Genomic DNA, 19,999 nt, shown 5'->3' on the forward strand with positions numbered 1-19,999 from the left:
CTTTTTGGTTGGTCTGACGAGGTCCAAAGAAGAAATATATAAACGGAATCGGCCTGTTCCTGTCAGCATGCAGCTTCCCACATTACTGACTCGCTGTGTCACCCAGCCCATTTACATATACCCTTTCATACTGTTGTACCATTGAAGTCACATAGCTTGCAACCATGGCATCCTTCACAATCTCCGACGATGACTTCGCAAGTCTGCAGGGCAAATTCGCCGTTGTCACCGGTAACCCCTCATCCCTTCCCATATCCCTAGTCCATTCAATAAATCGAAACTTTGCTAACCAACCCCCCAGGCGCCTCATCCGGCATCGGTCTCGCAACCGTGAAACGCCTCCTCCAGCACGGCGCCAAAGTCTACGCCGCCGACATGAACGAGATGCCAGAGCCAGAGAGGTCTCAGGTCGGATTCTCGAAAGTTGACGTCCGGTCCTGGAAGGAGCAGTCCGATCTGTTCAAGGCCGCGAAGGAGAAGTTCGGGAAGATCCATCATGTTTTCGCCAACGCTGGTACGGTCTAGCCCTTCATCCGTCTCATCCCATATCACATGACATGATATGACATGCCGGGAGTATATTGAAAGAGGAGGGACATGGGATTATCAACGCCTTCGACAAAGAAACAGAGATTGACGATATCAAAATTCAGGTATCTCGCCGAAAGTGACGCTCCTCGAGGAAGACACGGACGAGAACGGCGACCTCCTCCCGCCGAAGCTGGACGTAATCGACGTGAACCTCGTCGGCGTCATGTACACGGTCAAGCTGGCGATCCACTACATCCGGCAGCACGACGAGGGAGGTTCGATCGTGATGACCGGGTCTGGATCTAGTGAGTCTATCTCCCCTGTTTCCACTTCCTCAGCACATCAACCACCACATTCATTCATTCCTTGATATATCACCACACAAACATAGACTAACAAACCCCTCCCCAGGCTTTAGCAGATTCTCCACAACCGACTACAGTAAGCCCTTCCCCTCCCCCTCTTTCCACCTCCCTCACTAACCCCCCCTCCCCACAGCCGCATCCAAACACGCCGTCTTCGGCCTCCTCCGCTCCCTCTACCGCCACCTCTCGCCCGCCCTCCCCATCCGCATCAACGCCATCGCGCCCTCCTGGACCGCCACCGGCATCGTCTCCACACAAATAACATCCTACCTCGGCGAGGGCAACTTCCAAACCCCAGACGTGGTCGCGCGCTCGGTGCTGAAGCTGTTTGCGGATGAGGAGAGGCATGGGCAGATGGTGTATAGTTGTAAGGGGCAGTTTTGGGATATCGAGGGTGGGGAGAATGGGCTGGTGAGGCATAATTTTAGGATGTTGGGGGAGGGGTATGAGGAGGAGGAGATTGTAGTAGAGGGGTTGAAAAGGTTGGCGAAGGAGCAGGCTGCTGCGGCGAAGGATGGGAAGGCGTCGTAGTGAGTTTAGATATATTAGGTACCTAGCTTAGGTAGATAGAGAGGTTGGTAGAGTCAGTATGTACTGCAAAACACGCCTGCATCGAAGGCAAGTTGTTCGTTCATCAATCCCTCCCTCCACTCTTCTCTACCAAAAAGATGTACCGGGATGTATAAACTCACACAATTCACCATCATTATGACATCCAGTCATTTACCTACCTCCCATACATCAACTTACACACCGTTCGTAAATCTCCTACCACTGTCGTCCTGGGACATTCTACATACATCGACTTCGGTAACGTGACTAGGGCGGCTATCGACCTGTGTTCTATATTTACAACATGAGGGACGTACATATATACATACGTACATGTACATACATTGCCGCCGTGTACTTCCACGACGTACTATGAAATGCAATGTCATGTAATATGTTATGATGTACATAAATGCCATTGATATATATACTATGTACAGCGCTGGGCATTGAAGAAAAGGGGTCGGGCATTTACTGCTCCGTTCTGTACCCGTTCATAGATTGTGGGGTAGATCCGCATACAGCATCACCATCACGATTTGAGCAGCACAATAGTGATTGTTAGGATATTTTCAAGTGATTTATGAGTTGTGGATGGCATGATGGTTATGGTGGTTATGGTGGTCGTATTTTGGGGCGTGGCCAGGGGGTCGTTCATATCGACGGGGAGGGGTTCAGGTTCAGGCACGGCGCGTACTATGTAAAGAGCCACCACACACTGTTCTCTCAAAGATGGGAGTTCCAACGATCGGGAATCCATAATCAAATCCTACACTACACACACAGTCCATCTACACAGCAAGAAAAAGGCAATTTCAAAGACCGAAATCGCGGTCACGGTGTGTGTGTTGGCGGCAACTATATTTGTGGATACAGGCTCATGCACGGTGTAAGGAGTAGTGTGGACGAAAAAAGAGGGGGATGGTTTTTGTATAGATTGAGAAACGGATTCGAAGTTCCAATTTTAAATTTTTTATCGACAAGAGAAGCGGTAACTATTGATTAGGTGTCTAAACTTATCGGGGTTTGATTGGGAATTACTAGACTGCGCTGCAAGAATCGAAATGAGGATCGTAGTGGGTTGGAGATCTGATTAGTTCCATAGTGGGAGTTCTACCTGGTACCGTGAGTGGTTCTGTTTCCTTCAATTGAGTTCAGTGAATCCGTTCCGTTTCGTTTCGTCTCATTTCTGTTGGATCCAATTCTGTTCAATTACCGTTCAGTGCTTGTCATACGGAGTAGTTCAGCAAGAGTTCATCCCTGGCTGGGCTGACCATGAATTGACATGGATGAGGACCGATTAAGACGATGGACAGACGCGGATAAGGGGTTGAGCCCCAGCGAGGGAGAGAAACAAACAGCCACACGAATGGTTGCAGCCAATCAGGTGGGCAGGATTAACGCGACTCACTCTATCGTTCCCGTAGCCCGTAACTACTGTGTACCTTGCAAGCACTCTCTCTCGTACCTTTTTGTAGCCAATTCACCCTTGTCATGCCTGTACCTTGCACACTCAATCTCGTATCGCTGCTCGTCTCATTCTTCCTCCTCTTCTCACTCACACTCTCTCTCCTCTTCTTCGTCTCTTGTCGTTCTTCGTCCTCTCCTTCAAGACCTGACCTCGACGCTCTCTCGCCGCTGCTATTGCTGCTACTAACCCAACAGACGCTCATTCCTTCTTCTTCTCTTTTTGTTTTCTGCCGTGTTGACGACCTACGCGCACACGCACCCACGCTCATTAGCTACCAACTACGCTATTAATCACCTTTATCGACCATCTCTTTAATCAATCGATCAATCGATCAATCGCCAGTAATTCGGTCCTTCTCTGTCGAGATTCCATCCACGTATTCTTGTAATTCCAATCGCAACCCACAATCGTAATACCCTTTCTTGCTACCATCTCGAGCACGAACAGACCAACGCACAATCGACGACAGCAGCAACCGCGCCGCCGTCACCACGACTCCTTCGTCGAACCCCACGACCCAGCAATAGAAGAGAGAAGCGCTCGCCCAGCGTTTCTCCTGCCCTACGACCGCCACCACGGCTTCCGCGCTGGCTACCACGATCCTCCCACGGCCATTGGCCCTCGAATCGTTCCGCCGTCCATCGATCTTACAGGTGCTAGACCTGCCATCCTTCAAGACGGCGTCCTCGACGAGCAACAGCCTCCACCTGGACGTGGACAGGCAGCAGCTGCCTTCCATCGGGTTGGACATCTCGCGCCCCTCGTCTGCGGCGTCGACGGTCCATTCGTACACGCAGCAGCGACATGGCAGCCATGCGAGCATCCAGCTGCCGGCGCTGTCTACTCTAGCGTCTGTGGCATCGACGAGCCCGCCGCACTCCAGCCATGGAATGGGGAATAAGGAGAATCTGATGTTGGATGGGGGTGGAAGTGGAAGTAATAATGGCAGTGTGAATGGAGGGACGCCGCCGTTGAAGGCATTGTCGCCGCCACCGCCGCCGCCCGCGCCTGCGTCGGTGATGATGATGAGGTACGTTTATGTTCTTTTCATTCTATCGTTATAGTTTTACCTTTTTTGGTGTTGGTGGCATTGAGGCATTGCGAGAGAGAGAAGTACAAAAAAAGAAAACGAGAGAGCAGAAGAAGAAGAAGAAGAAGAAGAAGAAGAAGAAGAAGAAGAAGAAGAAGAAGAAGAAGAAGAAGAAGAAGAAGAAGAAGAAGAAGAAGAAGAAGAAGAAGAGAGAAGAACAAATTGCGGGGATGAATGCACGACGGACGATCAGTAGTAGTTGTAGGGGAGTTTGGTGTTCTTTTGTGTGTGTATGAAACATGTATGGGGAAATGGGGGGAAGATTGCGCAATTGGTTGTTTTGAGGCGCCGGAATTCCTCGACTTCCCATTCGCCGCCGAGTCCCCATCCTCTCTGCCCTTGGTTCCTTCCTCCACTCTTCCTTTCTCTCTCTCGCTCTTTCCTCTTCTTCTCTAACCGCGTACTCTCTTCTCCTGCTACTCTTTTTCTTATCGGGAAGATCTCTTGGCGTCCTTCCCTTCCCTCCAACTTTTCTTTCTCTTTCTTCCCTTCACGATTTCCCAGCAAAACCAGCAACCCAGCAACTTCTTTTCTCTTACTGTAGCTGTGATTGTGGTTGCTGTTCACCTTTTCATCTTCTTTTCACTCACCTTTACCCTTGCCCTTACTCTCTACTCCTCACACTCTCTTATCCTACTTCTTACTCACCAACCTCTCTACCTGGGAATGGGACACAAACTAACAAGAAATGTTCGACAATAGCAAACCTACCAATGGCCTCAGCATGACCTATGCAACCGCTGCTCCCGCCACTGCTGGTGGCATGCAAAACGGTCCGGTAAGTTGTGTTGCCTGCTTTCTTTTCTTTCCAATCCTGTTGTTTGTTGTTTTGCTCCTCGATCGCGTTCTGTCGCGCACTCTATCACTATCATTATCTTTATCGCTATCGATATCGATATCGATATCCGCCTCTTATCGCGACAATCGATAGCAACGGCTTCCCCAACCCTACCCCAACCATTACATCGTCATCACCATCATCAACACCAATATTCCTGCTGCATGTACTGTCAATACTACGACATCATCACTAATACGTCTCCAGCCCGTGTGCCAGAACTGCACCACCAGCACAACCCCCCTCTGGCGACGCGACGAGTCTGGCTCCGTCCTCTGCAATGCCTGTGGTCTCTTCCTCAAGCTACATGGCCGTCCACGCCCCATCTCTCTCAAGACAGATGTCATCAAAAGCCGCAATCGCGTCAAGACTGGCGGGCCCGGTGGCCGTAGAAAGGTTCGTATCTAGCCACTCCCTTTCTTTGCGTCTTCGTCCAAAATTGACTCCTCTCCAGCCCGGCGAAGCAAATGGCCTTCCCGCCGCTCACCCCGACGCCGATGGCTCCATGGCTCTAGCCCAGCACCGACGAGCCTCTGGCAAGATCTCCTCCGGTCTTTCCGATCGCTCGCAGTCTCCCATCTCTCGCACCGGCACTCCTGGCTTCGGCGGCGCCTCCAACATTGCTCCCCAGCACATGTTCGATGGCGCTTTGAGCAGCGACTTCCACTCTCCCTCGCTGCCTGGCTTCACCCTTCGACACCCTTCGCCCTCTGCCACCTCCTCCATCAACGGTTCTCACCTCGAACCCCCTCTGCCATACGATGTCCTCGCACAACATAATACTTCCTTGCGCACACGTGTCAGCGAGCTCGAGGTCATCAATGATCTCTTCCGTGGTCGCGTGACGGAGCTCGAAGCCAGCGAGCAAGAAGCTCGGCGGTTGGAGAGCTCCGCGCGGGCAGAATTAGAAGAGTCGCGGCAGCGCGAGGCGGAACTCAAGCGGCGTCTCGAGGAGATTGAGAGCGAAGGCCCGAAACATAAGAAGATGCGGCTCAGCGATATCGTTGACGAGAGCAGAGCAGGCACACCGATCAGCTCGCTCGGTGACTAATTGTTCCGGTTCGTTCGTCGGCACGGTGCGCTTTTTTGCTTGTACTCGACTTTAACTTAATGACACCTTATGCACGCGGGATCGAACGATGAAGGATCTGGCATTGCCACTTCCTGTACTCCCTTTATTGCTTTCATATCTGCTCAACATCAGCATTCACCGAGAAAATATCCAGACCTCTCTCTGTTCTGCGTCTTGACGCCAGGAAGAACGATAGGGGTGAAACAAAAATCAACGATGGCCTGGTAGTAGGAGCCAAGTTTACTAATGTCTGAATCTTTGAACGGTCTGGTGGACCGTGTTCTGTGCGGTGGGAGCGGTGTACTCTAATATTTCTTCACTTCTTTGGCCGATCCTTCTGCTCTCCAGTAGGGATGGGATTGTGTCCTTTTCTGATTATGTTCTTTTTTCACAAGACGATAGTTGTAGCGTAGGTGGTTGCCGCTCGCTGCTGTCGCTACTCCTTATCAGGGCTTACGTGCGAACGATCCTGAGTGTGTGCGTGTGACTTCGGTCACTACGATTGGCTATGTGCTGGTGTATTGGCTGGCGGATCTTGCATTTTGGAGAGTCAGCAGTCGGAGGGGTATCTGTCTCTTCCTGGTGCTCTCTCACAAAACAAAAAAGTGTTTTTTTCTCCTTTTTCCTCTGTCTTTCGCAGTTCTATAGTAGGTAGTGTTGCGTGGTGATGCATGCTTATGCGTCTCGGGGGAGGGTAGGAGAGAGTCTAACATTAATTAAAGAGACCGACAGATAGGCACGTGGGGAATGAAATGTATGAAGAACTTGAGAACTTGTCACCCTGATCAACTTTCTGACGTGAATGCAACTAGTAGTCTGTTGTAACTGCTGCACTGCACCCACCCTACACTCTACTCTAGAGACCTAAGACGTATCGTTATTCTATATAAACATCCACCCCTACCTTCCCTTAGAGGTGTTAGACAGCTTAACAGGAACAAGAACTATAACTTAATAGAACTTATCTACATGTTTGCCTTTCACTACTATCTTCACCTCCATCTTCACCTCACTCTTCAACTGTCTTTACTACTGTCTTTACTACTCTCTTTACTACTGTCTTTACTACTGTCTTTACTACTGTCTTTACTACTGTCTTTACTACTATCTTTACTACTATCTTTACTACTGTCTTTACTACTGTCTTTACTACTATCTTTACTACTATCTTTACTACTATCTTTACTACTATCTTTACTACTGTCTTCACTACTGTCTTCACCTTCACCATTAACCTGTACTACTATCTTCACCATTACCCTAACATATTAAGCAGCTCTCTCCTTAAAAATAAACAGCCTAATACATTACAGTATAGCATAGTATACTTGATACCTGGTACCTATATCCCCCCCTATAGTTCCTTTATAAATCCTTTATCAAACAAAATTCTATCTATTATACATATATTTGTACGTGCATGAAAAACTAATAGCAGTTGAAGGAAATATTAAAGATGTTAGTAGTAGACATACGTGTTGTTGATTTAATAGTCTCTGCCTAGTAAGTCGAGTAAAGAAAAATATAGACAGTGTCTATAGGTGAGAGTCAGTAATGGCGTACATACACACGATCATTTATTTTAGTATTCCTCAATTTTTACAGACTGAGAAGTAAAAAGTAGGTCATTGACATTGCCATGTCTTTTGCATGATTCAACGTTTGTGAAAACGACAATTAAATTCCCAGACTATCAAAGTTGCAAAACGACTTCAAATGTCCATCTCACCTCACACACATATTCAAACAAATCCACCCCCGCAAAAAAACCATACTTCGCGAATCTGCCTCGTATCAATCCTCCGTCCGCATCTAGAAGCAAGATAAAATGCAAGTGAGAATCCTTACGGTTCGGACGCTCCCCTTCCCGCGATTAATATCTAACCGGCTATTCTCCTCGTACCTTGAATTCCTCAGGCCGGCCACTGAACATCCCCGCTCCCTTACCCCTGTAGGATGGGTTTACTTACTATAGTTGAGGATTGGAAGATTGGAAGTATGCGTATATATAATTGCCTCAAAAGTAAAATGTTCAATTCTACAACTCCATTGCCTAGCTATTCATCTTGAAGGTTTTGTCACAACGGGACCTGTAAAACACAAACATGAAGCACCCTCTACTCCTCCACCTAGCAACCGCCCTCCTATCCCACACCCCCCTCACCCTCGCCGTCAACCAAACCGTCAACCTAAGCTACGCAAGCTACAAAGGCCGCATCGTAGGCGACGGCACAACCCAATGGCTCGGAATCCGGTACGCCGCACCTCCCCTCGGCGCCCTCCGCTTCGCAGCCCCCCAACCACCACATCCCTCCCCCTCTGCCCTCCTCGACGCCTCCAACTTCGGTCCCATCTGCCTGCCCGGGAACCCCACGGACTGGACCACGCGGCCGAACCCGCGCTTCACGCTCTCGGAGGACTGCCTGTTCCTGAACGTCTTCGCGCCGACGAATGCGTCCGAGGGGTCCGGGTTGCCGGTGATGTTTTTCATCCAGGGGGGCGGGTTTAGTAGTAATTCGAACATGAACTACAACGGGAGCGACCTGGCGCGGGAGGGGAACATGGTGGTGGTGTCGATTAACTACCGCGTCGGGGCGTATGGGTTCTTGATGAGTGGGGAGATTGAGCGGGAGGGGGGGTTGAACGCCGGGATTAGGGATCAGATTATGGCGTTGGAGTGGGTGAGGGAGAATGTGCGGAAGGTGAGTTGAGTTGGCTGTGGTGGTGGTGATGCGATGTGAGGCTAATGATGTGTGTGACAGTTTGGGGGGAATCCGGAGCATGTGGTTATTGATGGCGATTCGGCGGGCGCGGCGTCGGTGATGATTCTCATGGCGTCGCCGGTTGTGAGGAGGAAGAAGTTGTTTGTGGGCGCGATTTCGGAGTCGACGTATCAGAATACGTATCGTACGCTTGAGCAGGGGAAGACGCAGTATGATTGTCTGCTCAAAGCTACTGGCTGCGGTGAATCGAATTCGACATTAGCATGTCTTCGGGCAGTGAACGCAACAGCGTTACAAACGACGAACTGCGGGTTCAATCCGAATCTCGACCCGGAGATCATTCCTCAGCTCCCGTTCACGGCGTTCGAGAAGGGCGAGTACATGAAGATCCCGACCATCCTGGGCGCCTGCAACGAAGAAGGCACGAAAAACGTTCCCCAATCCATCGACACGCTCTCTGAAGTGCACTCCCTCCTCCTCTCACGAGCTCCCTCCCTGACCAACAGCTCCATCAGCGTCCTCGACACCTTATACTTCACCAACCAAACCTTCCCCGTGTTCCCCAACTCCGGAAAATACTGGCGTCCCCTATCCCGCGCCTACGCCGAGATCTACTCCACCTGCGTCGACAACATCTACCAAGACATCCTCGCCGCGGATGACGACGCCGCAGCACCCACCTGGAACTACCGCTACGGCGTCCTCGACCCTACGCATGAGGCCCAGGGCTTCGGCGCCTACCACGTCGTCGAGATGTTCGCGATCTGGGGCCCCAACAACACGGACGGGAACCCGCCCAAGTCGTACAACACGACGAACGCGGCCATCATCCCTGTGATTAGAAACTACTGGACGAGCTTTATTAGGCATTTGGATCCGAATGTGGGGAAGTTGGGGGAGGCGCCGGTTTGGGGGAGGAGAGGGAAGGGCAGGGAGAGATTGCATTTTGTTACGAATGGTACGGCGATGGAGAGCTTACCCGCCGAGCAGGTGAGGAGGTGTGAGATATTGGATCCGCTGGTGAGGGTGCTGGAGTATGAGCCGGCGGAGGGGACGGTGACGGAACTGAAGTTGTCATAGTGTAGTCTAGCTCGTAGTGTATGGTTGACGTAGCAGATGGTTGAACCAGTAGTGTATATGGCTTTTGATACAAGGCCAAGAAACAAATCTCTCGGAGCAGGAGAACCAAAGATAGGTACTGGAGACTGTAGAGATGCTGTTTATATTGAAAGCCATTCACGTAGTGAGTGACTTGACTTTGATAAGGGCCATAACAGGCTTCAATTGCTGGACTTTGCGGGTCAACATAAGTAAAACCACGCCACATCTATCTCTTTCTATTTGTTTATATACACACTTTTAATTGCCGAACATGATTATCTGAAAGAAAAGAATTCGATGTCGTCGTTGAGACAAAGGCAAGAGTTATATGATTGATGCCAAGCAACCGGCTGGAAGGGGCTTATGTAAGGCACCGTCCGTGCGTGCTCCCGAGCTCCCCTTCAAGTTCCTCGCGCCTGAAAAACTCCTCCTCCTTCATCCTCAACCCATCCCATTGCACCTCCACCCCATCTCCAACTCATCTCCACTCCCACCCATCACACCATCAAAATGGTTGCCATTGCACGATCCTTCGGCGCCGCCCGTCTGGCCGCCCGCTCCGTCCAGGCTGGCAAGCCCGCCTCCCGCTTCGTCTCGACCCAGGGTAAGATATAAACCAACCCATATCACTATCATCGATCCGAATTCCATCAATTGCATCCTCAATTGCATCTGGCAATTCATCTCGCAGCCATTGGTAGCCATTGACAGCCATTGACAACCTTGTGCAGCTCCTGTCCGCCAGAACACCCTCGTCCAGAACAGCGCTTTCCGCAACGCCTTCAAGAACAACTCCGCCCGCAACATGATCCAGTCTCGCGGCATCGTTGCTGAGACCACCGCCGGAGCTATGGTCGCTGCTGCTAAGCTCCAGGGTGCCGGTCTTGCCACCATTGGTCTTGCTGGTGCTGGTGTCGGTATCGGAACGGTGTTCGGTGGCCTCATCCAGGGTGTCGCCCGCAACCCTTCCCTCAGGGGTCAGCTCTTCCAGTACGCCGTTCTCGGTTTCGCCTTCGCTGAAGCTACTGGTCTCTTCGCCCTCATGATGTCCTTCTTGCTCCTCTACGTTGCATAGAGTGGTGCGCTGCGCTGGGCACTCTGTCTTCTCGGGTCATCGGTTCGGGTATCAGGGTGGAAAATTTTGCAAATGGGTGTGTGCATACAAGACATCTTTTTCCTTAGTTTAGTGGCCGGTCAGATTGTGTAAAACCCATGTACTTTAGATCTACAATCTGAAGAGCAAGCTGCCGCTTCACTGCTCTTAATCTGACTCCCGAGGTTCAATTTTTTCGGAGCTCCTGCAACTTCCGTGATGTATCGCAGAACCGCCATCAATTGGCCAATTGCGTCAGTGCCCGTATCTCAGCTAATTCCGATGCATTTCTCCGCGTGTCTGATGCACCTGGGCGTCACCTTCGATGATGCATTTCCTTTCGTGATGAGTTGGCAGTGGCAGCTCCGCGCCAAGCTTCCGTTCAACCTCATCTGTTGTGTACCCGGGTCATTATCGCGAGGAAAACCCAGCACAGCGACCCCTGGGCCGTCTCGACACCTTCAATTGACCTCGATCTTTCCTTACTTGCTCCAATTGATGCCTTTATGTCCATTTACGATGCCATTGGCGCCCCAGAGAGCTCCGTTGCCCTCCAGCTGCTGACGTTGCACTAGCGCAGCTACACGCAATTCTTCTTCCCAGACGTCCGCTCCGGCTCCATCACGCCGTGCTCGTGCTGGGGACCGGTAGAGTCAATTGATTTGCCAATGCTCCAGGCGTATCATCTGTAGAGCTTCGTGACGTTGAAAGACACAACAGTTGCTACTGACCTACAGGCAGCTATGCAAGCTTTTACGCGCGTGTAGGTAACGTATCTCCCGGCCATGGTATCATCAGCTATACTAACGACCAGCAGGAATAGTTATTTATGAGTGTCTATTGATATATCGATCCTTGACACACGTGTACCTCGCTCTCGAATCCGAGCAGCCGAAGCTCTGCCCTCCACGCCCGTTGCCATTCCGCCCACGAACCACATCCCGTAGTTGCTCTATCGCCTCATACATTAGGAATGAGATACTAGAAATGAGCTATATCGCATGATAGTGTGCTGGCGTTGTGATGATGAACGAGATGTACCGTTGAGCCTAGACAAGGTTGCTACAGGGACCTCGCTCTAGCAACCCGCTCGAACAACCACTCATCACGAAGACAGTCTTCATATGGCCAAACACCAAGATGCTATGTTAACATCACATCGTGTTAATCCGCACTGCATCCGAGGATATAAGCTTTCGCGGCACGAGGCTTGTTCGGGATTGCGTTTCTCGTCGCGTTTCACCATGGTCCCAAACACGAAGCGCAACACTATGTGAACGAAACAACTACCATGTATAAGAGATCGCCAATGGTTTGCCAAGGGTCTCCATGGTGGGAAGGTATATTTAGGGTTGGATGTCTACTTTGATGGGGATGCTGATGCACGGCTGTGGAGGTTCCGGAAGATTTTGATACTGGTTGAGTTCAGCTCTGGGAATACAACCTCAGGCATCGCAGGTTGAGAGGAATTGGAAAATGTATTTAAATCTCGCGAAAGCATATGAGTTCTGCCTCTATACGTTTCGATAAATCCTTCTTCTTCTGTGCCGGTCACTTCAAATACTCAATATACATTTTATAATACAACCCCATTGTGCTCCACACTCCAAAAACCACCATGAAAATCTCATCCATCATCACCCTCGCCACCATCTCCGGCGTCGCCCTCGCCTCGTTCGGCAAGTCCCCTCCCCTTTCACATCCCCTCCCCATCTAACATCCCCACAGAAAAGCGCACCGCGCAGACCGAAGACATCTCCTCCATCCTCGCCGCACTCCGCGAGAACAACCCGGAAGACGCCGACGCTGCAGCCACAGCCCTCAAAGTCAAGATCAAGCGGGACCCCCAGAACGACGACCTCGCGTCCATCCTCGCGGCTCTCCGGGAGAACAATCCCGAGGACGCGGATGCCGCGAGTGCGTTTTCGAGCCGCAGCACGAAGCGGCAGGATGATCTGGAGGGGATTCTGGCGGCGTTGAGGGAGAATAATCCTGAGGATGCGGATGCTGCTGCTGGGTTGGGGGCTTAGGAGTGGGAGATGTGGGTGGAGGAGGAGAGTATGGGGATTGGTATATAATGTGGTTAAGTGGTGGGTGGATGGGTGGGTGGGAGAGATTTGTATATAGGGGTTCCTAACGTAAATGTCCATATCTTCACTCGCTGTTGTCTGGCTTGGATTTCGTAGTTTTCTATCAAAATAGTCGTGACTTCTGTGATCAGAATGTATTATGATTGCTCTTACTCCACCGAACCGCGTGGCACTCATACTACAAACAAATGCCGGTAACCTTGTAACCATGAAGCCAATCGTTCATCTCTATTATCGACACTAGGAATCTATCCCTCTCGTTTAGCTAAGTATTCTCATACTGCAAGGTATGGATACCAATCCGGATATCAAAGACGAGGATCAGTCACAGGACACCGTCATGTTAGATGGTACATCTTCAGATCACTATTCAGAACCCTTTTCAGAACCTAATCCGATTAAAGAAGAATTAGACGGTAGGATATCCTCTTCATCAAGATGACGACTGCACGGCCCCCATAGCTTTAGCTCTCCAAGCTTTTCTAATATGAATGATTAGAAATATTTCCAGAGTCTCTTCTATCGCGCTTGAATCCCACCACCGAGGAATCTTCCGGCTCGGAAAGTCAGACGCAAGTTAAGATAGAAAGCCCTTTAGGCCAGACGGAATCTGGCTCGGCCGGATTTGATGAGTCTGCACTTGATCAGCCTGCATTTGATCATCACAATCTCGATTCGTTCTTACTTTATCAGCCCGCAACTGGCCAGTCCGCAATTAATCCGTCTGCACTCGGACAATCTGTACTTGGCCAGTCCACACTCGAACAGTCTGTACTCAATACGCCCGTATTCGACCAGTCTGCACATGGTCAGCCCGCACTCGACCATCCTGTACTTGATCAGTCTGCACTCAACGAGTCTGCGGCTACAACCGACGAGCCCACAACCAACGAGTCTACACTTGACCAGTATGAATTTAATCAGCCTGCTCCCGAGCCCTGGATTAACTGGAACAAGCCAATTCTCGATCCCGGGATTCCGATACTTTGCAACCCGACCGATAATCCCTCAGACTTTGCGCTACCGGACAAATACATGTACTGTCCATTATGCAGAAAGTGCGGGAAACGTGAAGATTGGATAGAGCACTAGCAGTACCATTTCAGCGACTTCGACGGCTGGCTCTTTCCTTTAGAAAATGTCTACGCATGCGGATTCTGTGAAGTTTCCGATGTGACCAGTGTTAATAATGGTCAGGCGTTCTCTAGTGCTTCGGAATTGCGCCAGCACGTACTGTACAACCACGAATCACCAGAGCCCACCGGCACCTGGACGTTCAATCGTGTTTTGAACAACTACCTCCTCCACTCTCCTCATTTCCGCTTTCAATACCAGGGCTACGTCAGAAAAATTGGCAAAGGCTTGCCTGGAGGTCTCCGTGTAACCAGATTCAATTGGCCCCAGACGTTTAACACGCTAGGAGCGTTGCTGGCGCTGCAAAATCTAGCTGAGAGGCTAGACCGATTGTACGAGAGACCTTTAAGAGGGATAGAACAGGACATGGCTTTGAGAGACGACGTCATGCTTCGATTGTATGCATTGGCAACCAGTCAGAACACGAACAATAATACCACCTTGAGCCCGTGTGTGCTATTGGACGTAGACCAGGAGCCGAGAGACCCAGAGAATCACCCATACCGCAACTTTGAGTACGGACCTTTGCTAATCCAGTATCATGTTAACGATCCCTTCTTCAGGCTAGCTGGACCTGAAGATTCCGATGGCACAACGCCGTGGTGAATTCTTTCGAGACACGGCATCATTGCCTGTATCCAGTGCGATACGAGTTCCCAGTCCTGGGTTTATCACTCTCTTTTGGCATAATAGTGTCCTTTGGCCTGGTTCCATTGTGATTGGGAGAATGACAATTGATTTCGGACTTGGGGATATCTTGGGGGGCAAAGCTGCTTGGAAGTTACAAGAGCGCAGCCTTTTGAAAGAAGCCTTGGGCTCTGGTATCAACTTTTAGAAAACATTACATAGATAATCAAGTGGGACCGTTGCTCGACTTATCCCACGCTTGCATATATGCATGGGATTTTCCTGTTCATCAGCATATCCGCTCTTGCCCTCTCTCTCCCTCACTCAATTTCAAACCATACTCTACACTTGTTTCAGAGGCATGAAACGAATAAATTCTCATCTTAGTCTCTAGAAGCGGCCATCACGTCACATACATATACAAGTACTCTTTGTCCATGATACTCTTACATAGGAGAAGCAGACCCATGTAGGCATGTTGGTAATAATAACACCAACTTTGAACCACATGCTAAGGTAGTTGGTGCTTATGGAGTTGACGACTATAGAGGGAAAGATTGTATGCATGTACAGTTTGCATAGATCGAGAGCGGGCATGATGTGAAAAGGATTTCATTATCGGGCGTCATCAAAGTCAACTTCATCTACCTTACTTAACATTACGCAAAAAAAAAAAATAGACAAGAGTAGGAGATTGGCTTTTTATATCATCGATTACATCGTCGCCCCAGCCTGCGTCGCTCCATCTGCATCCAGGACAGCAGCTTCTTCGGCGTCTCTCGGCCTGACCAGCTTGATGCTCACTGACTCGTCTTGAGCGTAGACACGGAGACCAAGCACGCAGACAGCATTCCATGGGTTCTGCTTTTCCGCGTCTTTGTCTTTCTCCTTCTCTTTTTCGCCTTCCGACTTCTCGGAGTCCTTCTCCTTTTCTTTTTCGGATTCATCGGAGTCTTTTGCTGGGTCGGAGGGTTCCCCGCCGGTGGGGGGTGCTGCTCCTGGTGAAGTAGGGCCTTGATCGGCACTAGATGTTGGTGTTGTTTGAGTACTGGTTTCTTCACTATCGGTAGTGGTCTTTTTCTCTGGAGTCTTTTCCACTTTCGTGTCGGTAGCGGAGGCCGAAGTTGAGTCTGATGTTTGGGTTGATTGCTCTACTGAAGTAGAAGGGGTTTCTTCTGACTTCTTTGGCTCTTCTGCTGTAGCTGGCTGTTCTTTCGCTGGTTTCTGCTCTTCCGTTTTCTCCTCTGTCTTCTCCTCTGTCTTCTCCTCTGTCTTCTCCTCTGTCTTCTCCTCTGTCTTCTCCGCTGTCTTCTCCTCCTTCAACTCAGCCTTGAGTTCTTCCTTGACCTCTTTCTTCAATTGAGCATGGTCTTCCTTTTCTTTGTCTTCTCGTTCCTTCTTCTCTTTCTTCCACAATGCGAACTCTGCTGCTTCCTTCTCAGCATCTTCCTTCTCTTTCTTCTTCTTCTCACTTGCCGCCTTCTTCTTGGCTTCCTTCTTCTTCTTTTCCTCTTCGGTGAGCTCGATGATGCCTTTTGCGTTGGCAATATCGTAGTTCAGACCAATCTGGCGAAGCTTTTGTGGGTTTGTGTTTGCCAGTTTCGTGACAACAGAATGAACTTCGGGGGCAGATTCATCCTTAGAAGCTACGATCTTCGGCACCACCTCGTACACTCCAGGCTCGAGGTCAACTTCGGCAGAGATGCTACGGTTGCCAAACCAAGCTCCGCGGGCACGGATTATATAGTCACCAGGTTTGGCATTTACCTCTTGCAGCAAGAAATGTAAGTCGAAGTTGTACTTTCCTGTGAGACCTTGGAAGTAACGGTCGTCAAGCTAGAATAACTAATCTTAGTATGCCACTTTGCCAGAGGTTCCATTATTATACATACCTGAGAAAGAACGAATACGGTTGGTCCAGCCTTCTTGATCTCAACTTGGAATTTGGTCGTGAGATAGCCCGTGACCCACGCAACATTGACACTTGTCCATTGCTGCACGACTGTCCACTTGTGGTCGAATAGTCGAGTACGGTCAAGGACAGAGAAACGTTTCAGCAAGTCATCGAAAGACATCCAGAATACGCCGTCATCCGCAAAGCGGTAGTTGAGTTTATTCATCCAATATGGTGTCCATTCTTTGGAGCCGTCTGCCCACGCGCCGTTCCATTCTCCTACGCCATTCCAGCTACGTTTTCCCCACGGGTTCCTTCTGAGATTAGAAGCTGGGACCTGAGTTGGACTTATGGGCAACATACCGAATTTGTACGAGTTTTTGTTTCTTACCATCCTCATCCTCTTCCTCGACCGCTTTGATAACCGAGTACGCGTGGTTAAGCGGAAGGCCTCTTCTGGCTTCGGAATCGTCACCCCACCAGCTTGATGATGAGGCAGCATAGAGAAAGGTCTTGTTAACCTCAAGAAGTTCATTCCATAAGCGTTTCTTGCTAAGAACCCTGTTGGAAAGAACTTTGGTAGTCGTGCCTCCCGTCAAATCTTCGACACCTTCGCCCGACCATCCCCCAGCGATAGACGAATAATCGCCGTGCACTTTAGCGTAAGCCTTTTCCAATAGAGGAAGCCATGTCTCATTTTGGTCCGCACATGATGCAAAGTACAATGCATCAGATCCGGTCTGATGATTTTTCTTCCACTTGCGTTCTTTAATGGCCGATGGGTCATAGTTATCCCCATAGTCATCGTAGTCAGCAGTTTTCAGGAAGAGGTTATCATCGACGATGGTCCAGATCCATTCACCGTCTCTGTAGAAGACGAAACCGTAAACCCCGCATTCTTCGTCACGTTCCACGCATATTTTGTGCATGAGCGAAGGGCTACTGCAGATGGTCGCGACAGCAGCAATGAACCAACAATCGCCGTTTTGGCCTTGTTGGACATCGGAACTCGAGAATCCATCTACCGTGAAATGTGGGTCATCGAAGATCCAGTCAATCCGATGCACGGTCTGTGGGCAATATTCACTGGCGCTTTCGCCCCCGGAAGAATTGAGCGCTTTGGATGCAGCATTGAGATCGATGGTCATCGAAGGAACGAACATGTTGCTATCGGCCAGCGTTTTGAAAGCCTCGGCAAGACCATTGATGCTGGTGGAGGCCCCCGAATCAGAATTCTGATTGTACCATTTGAGTAAGCCTTCTAAGCAGTTGTATCTGCCCCCGCCCTCGATGTCGAAGTCGGGGTCGGTGAATTTTTCATTCGTGCGGTGGCATTCACGCACGATGCGCTTGACGCGGGCACGACAGAGGTCGGCTGCCGCTTGGTACGACTCAGCTGCGTTCTTACCCTTGGCTGGCCCAGAGTTTGGATTGGGAGGGAGAAGATTTGCGTAAAGGCTCTGTGGAAATATGTTTGTCACCTTTCCTGGCTTTTTGGTAATAAGATTCTCCCAAAATTCATCTAGGATTTGCTGGGGTGGTTTGGTCTCATCCGTATCGCCTGATACTGAAGACATGGCGGTTTCTAGAGGGGTTTGAAGCGATCGATTCGGTCTCGCTTGAAAGCAGTGCGTCGTTGATGAGCGTCTCCGCTTTGTGTAAGTTTTTCTGGAAAATGCAGTAGGAGAAAAGAGAAGAGAAATGAAAAGACTTTGAGGAGGTTGCCAGCTGGCAAGGCTGCAGTGCAGGTTATAGACCTAAGACCACACATATTTCAAGTTGGGGGCTGAAATGGACAGCTGAGCATAGCTAGCTCCATTGGGCCAATGGGCTTTCATTGTGTAGCTCAGCAGCGCTGTCATTGTCTGATGGGGGAATCATTGCGATACTATGGATGGTCTTGCAGGACGATGCCTTCGGGTGTTGGTGCATGCAGTGAGACTGACTGTGTTCACCATTGGGTGACGATGGTCACGGTATAGATGTGCGAACTATTGTGGCTGCCTTCAATGGGCATACTCAGAGGACAGACCATTGGGCAAGGATATTGGAAGGCGATTCCGCACTTCAACGAACATGTCAAAATAGAACAGACACGAGAAAAGCGAGATTGGTGCCTATCTCTGAATATCGAGATGCCGAGGTGTTGTGAAGCAGAGGGTACAGAAGCTGCCTCGACTTGTGGTAATGTGATGCACTTGATCACGTGCACTGGCGGGGAGGATGTCTTCTTGCATAGGGAAGGCACATACGGAGAACCTCACGTCTGTCTCCATTTACGCATACGGCGGCAGACGACTTCTAAATATTCAATCGGATATCTCCCGCTCTAAGTCTCGCCGTCTGACCGTTTCACGCCATCTCATCCCTCCATCAGCTAGCTGGTCTGAACCGAAACCAGATTCCACCTATTGATGACCGCCACGGCAACGCTTTCTTTTGCATGATGCAATACATGGCTCAATCCGTACACATCTGCGTTATCTTTCACTTATTATTTGCTTTGTCTGGAACGGATGATATGCCTGATTCTATCTACCAGAGGGCTAAGCGGATTGGGAGCATGAGGGTGTATGAGAAGAGGGTTCGGGCCTATCGTTACGCTTGTCTCCCCCATAAGGCAAGCTGCAATCGGTCCGGCGCATGCAATCAGACATATCCTTACCGAACCGAAGGACGCGGACGGCTCGCTGGCGATACCTGCTTGGTCAAGGTACATTTCAAAAGGCGACACATACAGACATTGCCGTAGCCACAAGGCTGCACCACTTATTGGCGAGACGGGAAGCATCCTGACAGAATACCCCACTTCACCTACCTATGGAGAACAATAGTGTTATCTCTGTAAGGTCGATTACGTCTATCGATGTTGATTGAAAATGTGTTGAACTCGTAATATCTCAGCTACCCTTCCATCGCGGGACGCATTGTTCGTGAACGGAAAGGGCTGCGCGATTCGACCCCACCATGTCATGCCGTATGCATCCCAACAGGCGGCCATGATGGTGATGTTGGCATGGGTAATGGCCCCAGTCACGACGACGGGCAAGCTGAATGAGATGGACTAGAGCAAAGTCAGGCACGGCGATCAGACCACATTAGACATAGGTCGTCAATCCGTACAGCGTTCAGGGGCCGGGAATGGGAAACGATGAATGGCAACCTCGTGAGCAAGCGGATCATCAAGCCGGAAAGTGAGCAGAGGTCAGTTTGAGATGCGTCAGTCATGAATTTCTCTATGGAGCATTGCCAAGGTGTAATCGCTAGGGACGTGAAACAGGACCCCCCGCCATCAGGCTACGTGAAAGAAGGCAGAGCATCCAATTGCTCTCCAAGAGCCGACACATTTGGCTAGAGAAGCTGTGGAAGTGGTACCAGATACAGATACGGAGTACAGAAACAGAGGAGACAAAGGAAG

General features: G+C 50.1%; 9 protein-coding genes across 9 annotated transcripts; 6 read left to right on the plus strand and 3 right to left on the minus strand.

The window, feature by feature from the left end:
* Positions 1-164: 164 nt before the first annotated feature.
* Positions 165-1,427, plus strand: BU24DRAFT_345902 (NAD(P)-binding protein; the record flags this gene model as incomplete). Its single annotated transcript, XM_033523465.1, has 5 exons — positions 165-231; positions 302-514; positions 654-836; positions 943-972; positions 1,030-1,427. The coding sequence occupies 5 exons, from the start codon at positions 165-167 to the stop codon at positions 1,425-1,427; spliced, it is 891 nt and encodes a 296-aa protein (XP_033386322.1).
* Positions 1,428-3,178: 1,751 nt separating this feature from the next.
* Positions 3,179-3,860, minus strand: BU24DRAFT_162893 (uncharacterized protein). The gene has a single exon (XM_033521399.1). The coding sequence runs from the start codon at positions 3,740-3,742 to the stop codon at positions 3,251-3,253; it is 492 nt and encodes a 163-aa protein (XP_033386323.1). The 5' UTR covers positions 3,743-3,860; the 3' UTR covers positions 3,179-3,250.
* On the minus strand, positions 3,861-4,517 carry BU24DRAFT_162894 (uncharacterized protein). Its single transcript, XM_033521400.1, has one exon. It carries the CDS (start codon positions 4,335-4,337, stop codon positions 3,978-3,980), a length of 360 nt encoding a protein of 119 aa, XP_033386324.1. The 5' UTR covers positions 4,338-4,517; the 3' UTR covers positions 3,861-3,977.
* Positions 4,518-6,246, plus strand: BU24DRAFT_162895 (uncharacterized protein). The gene is made up of 3 exons (XM_033521401.1): positions 4,518-4,787; positions 5,055-5,243; positions 5,302-6,246. The coding sequence occupies exons 1-3, from the start codon at positions 4,698-4,700 to the stop codon at positions 5,896-5,898; spliced, it is 876 nt and encodes a 291-aa protein (XP_033386325.1). The 5' UTR covers positions 4,518-4,697; the 3' UTR covers positions 5,899-6,246.
* Positions 6,247-8,255: 2,009 nt separating this feature from the next.
* On the plus strand, positions 8,256-9,900 carry BU24DRAFT_421016 (alpha/beta-hydrolase). The gene has a single exon (XM_033527620.1). It carries the CDS (start codon positions 8,751-8,753, stop codon positions 9,720-9,722), a length of 972 nt encoding a protein of 323 aa, XP_033386326.1. The 5' UTR covers positions 8,256-8,750; the 3' UTR covers positions 9,723-9,900.
* A 308-nt stretch (positions 9,901-10,208) lies between these two features.
* BU24DRAFT_421017 (uncharacterized protein) lies at positions 10,209-11,019 on the plus strand. Its single transcript, XM_033527621.1, has 2 exons — positions 10,209-10,347; positions 10,475-11,019. Exons 1-2 carry the CDS (start codon positions 10,254-10,256, stop codon positions 10,816-10,818), a joined length of 438 nt encoding a protein of 145 aa, XP_033386327.1. The 5' UTR covers positions 10,209-10,253; the 3' UTR covers positions 10,819-11,019.
* A 1,108-nt stretch (positions 11,020-12,127) lies between these two features.
* On the plus strand, positions 12,128-12,866 carry BU24DRAFT_460970 (uncharacterized protein; the record flags this gene model as incomplete). The annotated part of the gene is made up of 2 exons (XM_033531855.1): positions 12,128-12,176; positions 12,565-12,866. The coding sequence occupies 2 exons, from the start codon at positions 12,128-12,130 to the stop codon at positions 12,864-12,866; spliced, it is 351 nt and encodes a 116-aa protein (XP_033386328.1).
* Positions 12,867-13,215: 349 nt separating this feature from the next.
* On the plus strand, positions 13,216-14,895 carry BU24DRAFT_407951 (uncharacterized protein; the record flags this gene model as incomplete). Its single annotated transcript, XM_033525830.1, has 4 exons — positions 13,216-13,342; positions 13,426-13,984; positions 14,033-14,662; positions 14,754-14,895. The coding sequence occupies 4 exons, from the start codon at positions 13,216-13,218 to the stop codon at positions 14,893-14,895; spliced, it is 1,458 nt and encodes a 485-aa protein (XP_033386329.1).
* A 388-nt stretch (positions 14,896-15,283) lies between these two features.
* BU24DRAFT_162969 (cysteine proteinase) lies at positions 15,284-18,428 on the minus strand. Its single transcript, XM_033521402.1, has 3 exons — positions 16,945-18,428; positions 16,580-16,895; positions 15,284-16,523 (listed from the first exon to the last, which is right to left on the minus strand). The coding sequence occupies exons 1-3, from the start codon at positions 18,156-18,158 to the stop codon at positions 15,402-15,404; spliced, it is 2,652 nt and encodes an 883-aa protein (XP_033386330.1). The 5' UTR covers positions 18,159-18,428; the 3' UTR covers positions 15,284-15,401.
* Between the last annotated feature and the right edge of the window lie 1,571 nt (positions 18,429-19,999).

This window comes from Aaosphaeria arxii (assembly GCF_010015735.1).
Source record: "Aaosphaeria arxii CBS 175.79 unplaced genomic scaffold BU24scaffold_3, whole genome shotgun sequence".
Taxonomy (NCBI): domain Eukaryota; kingdom Fungi; phylum Ascomycota; class Dothideomycetes; order Pleosporales; genus Aaosphaeria; species Aaosphaeria arxii.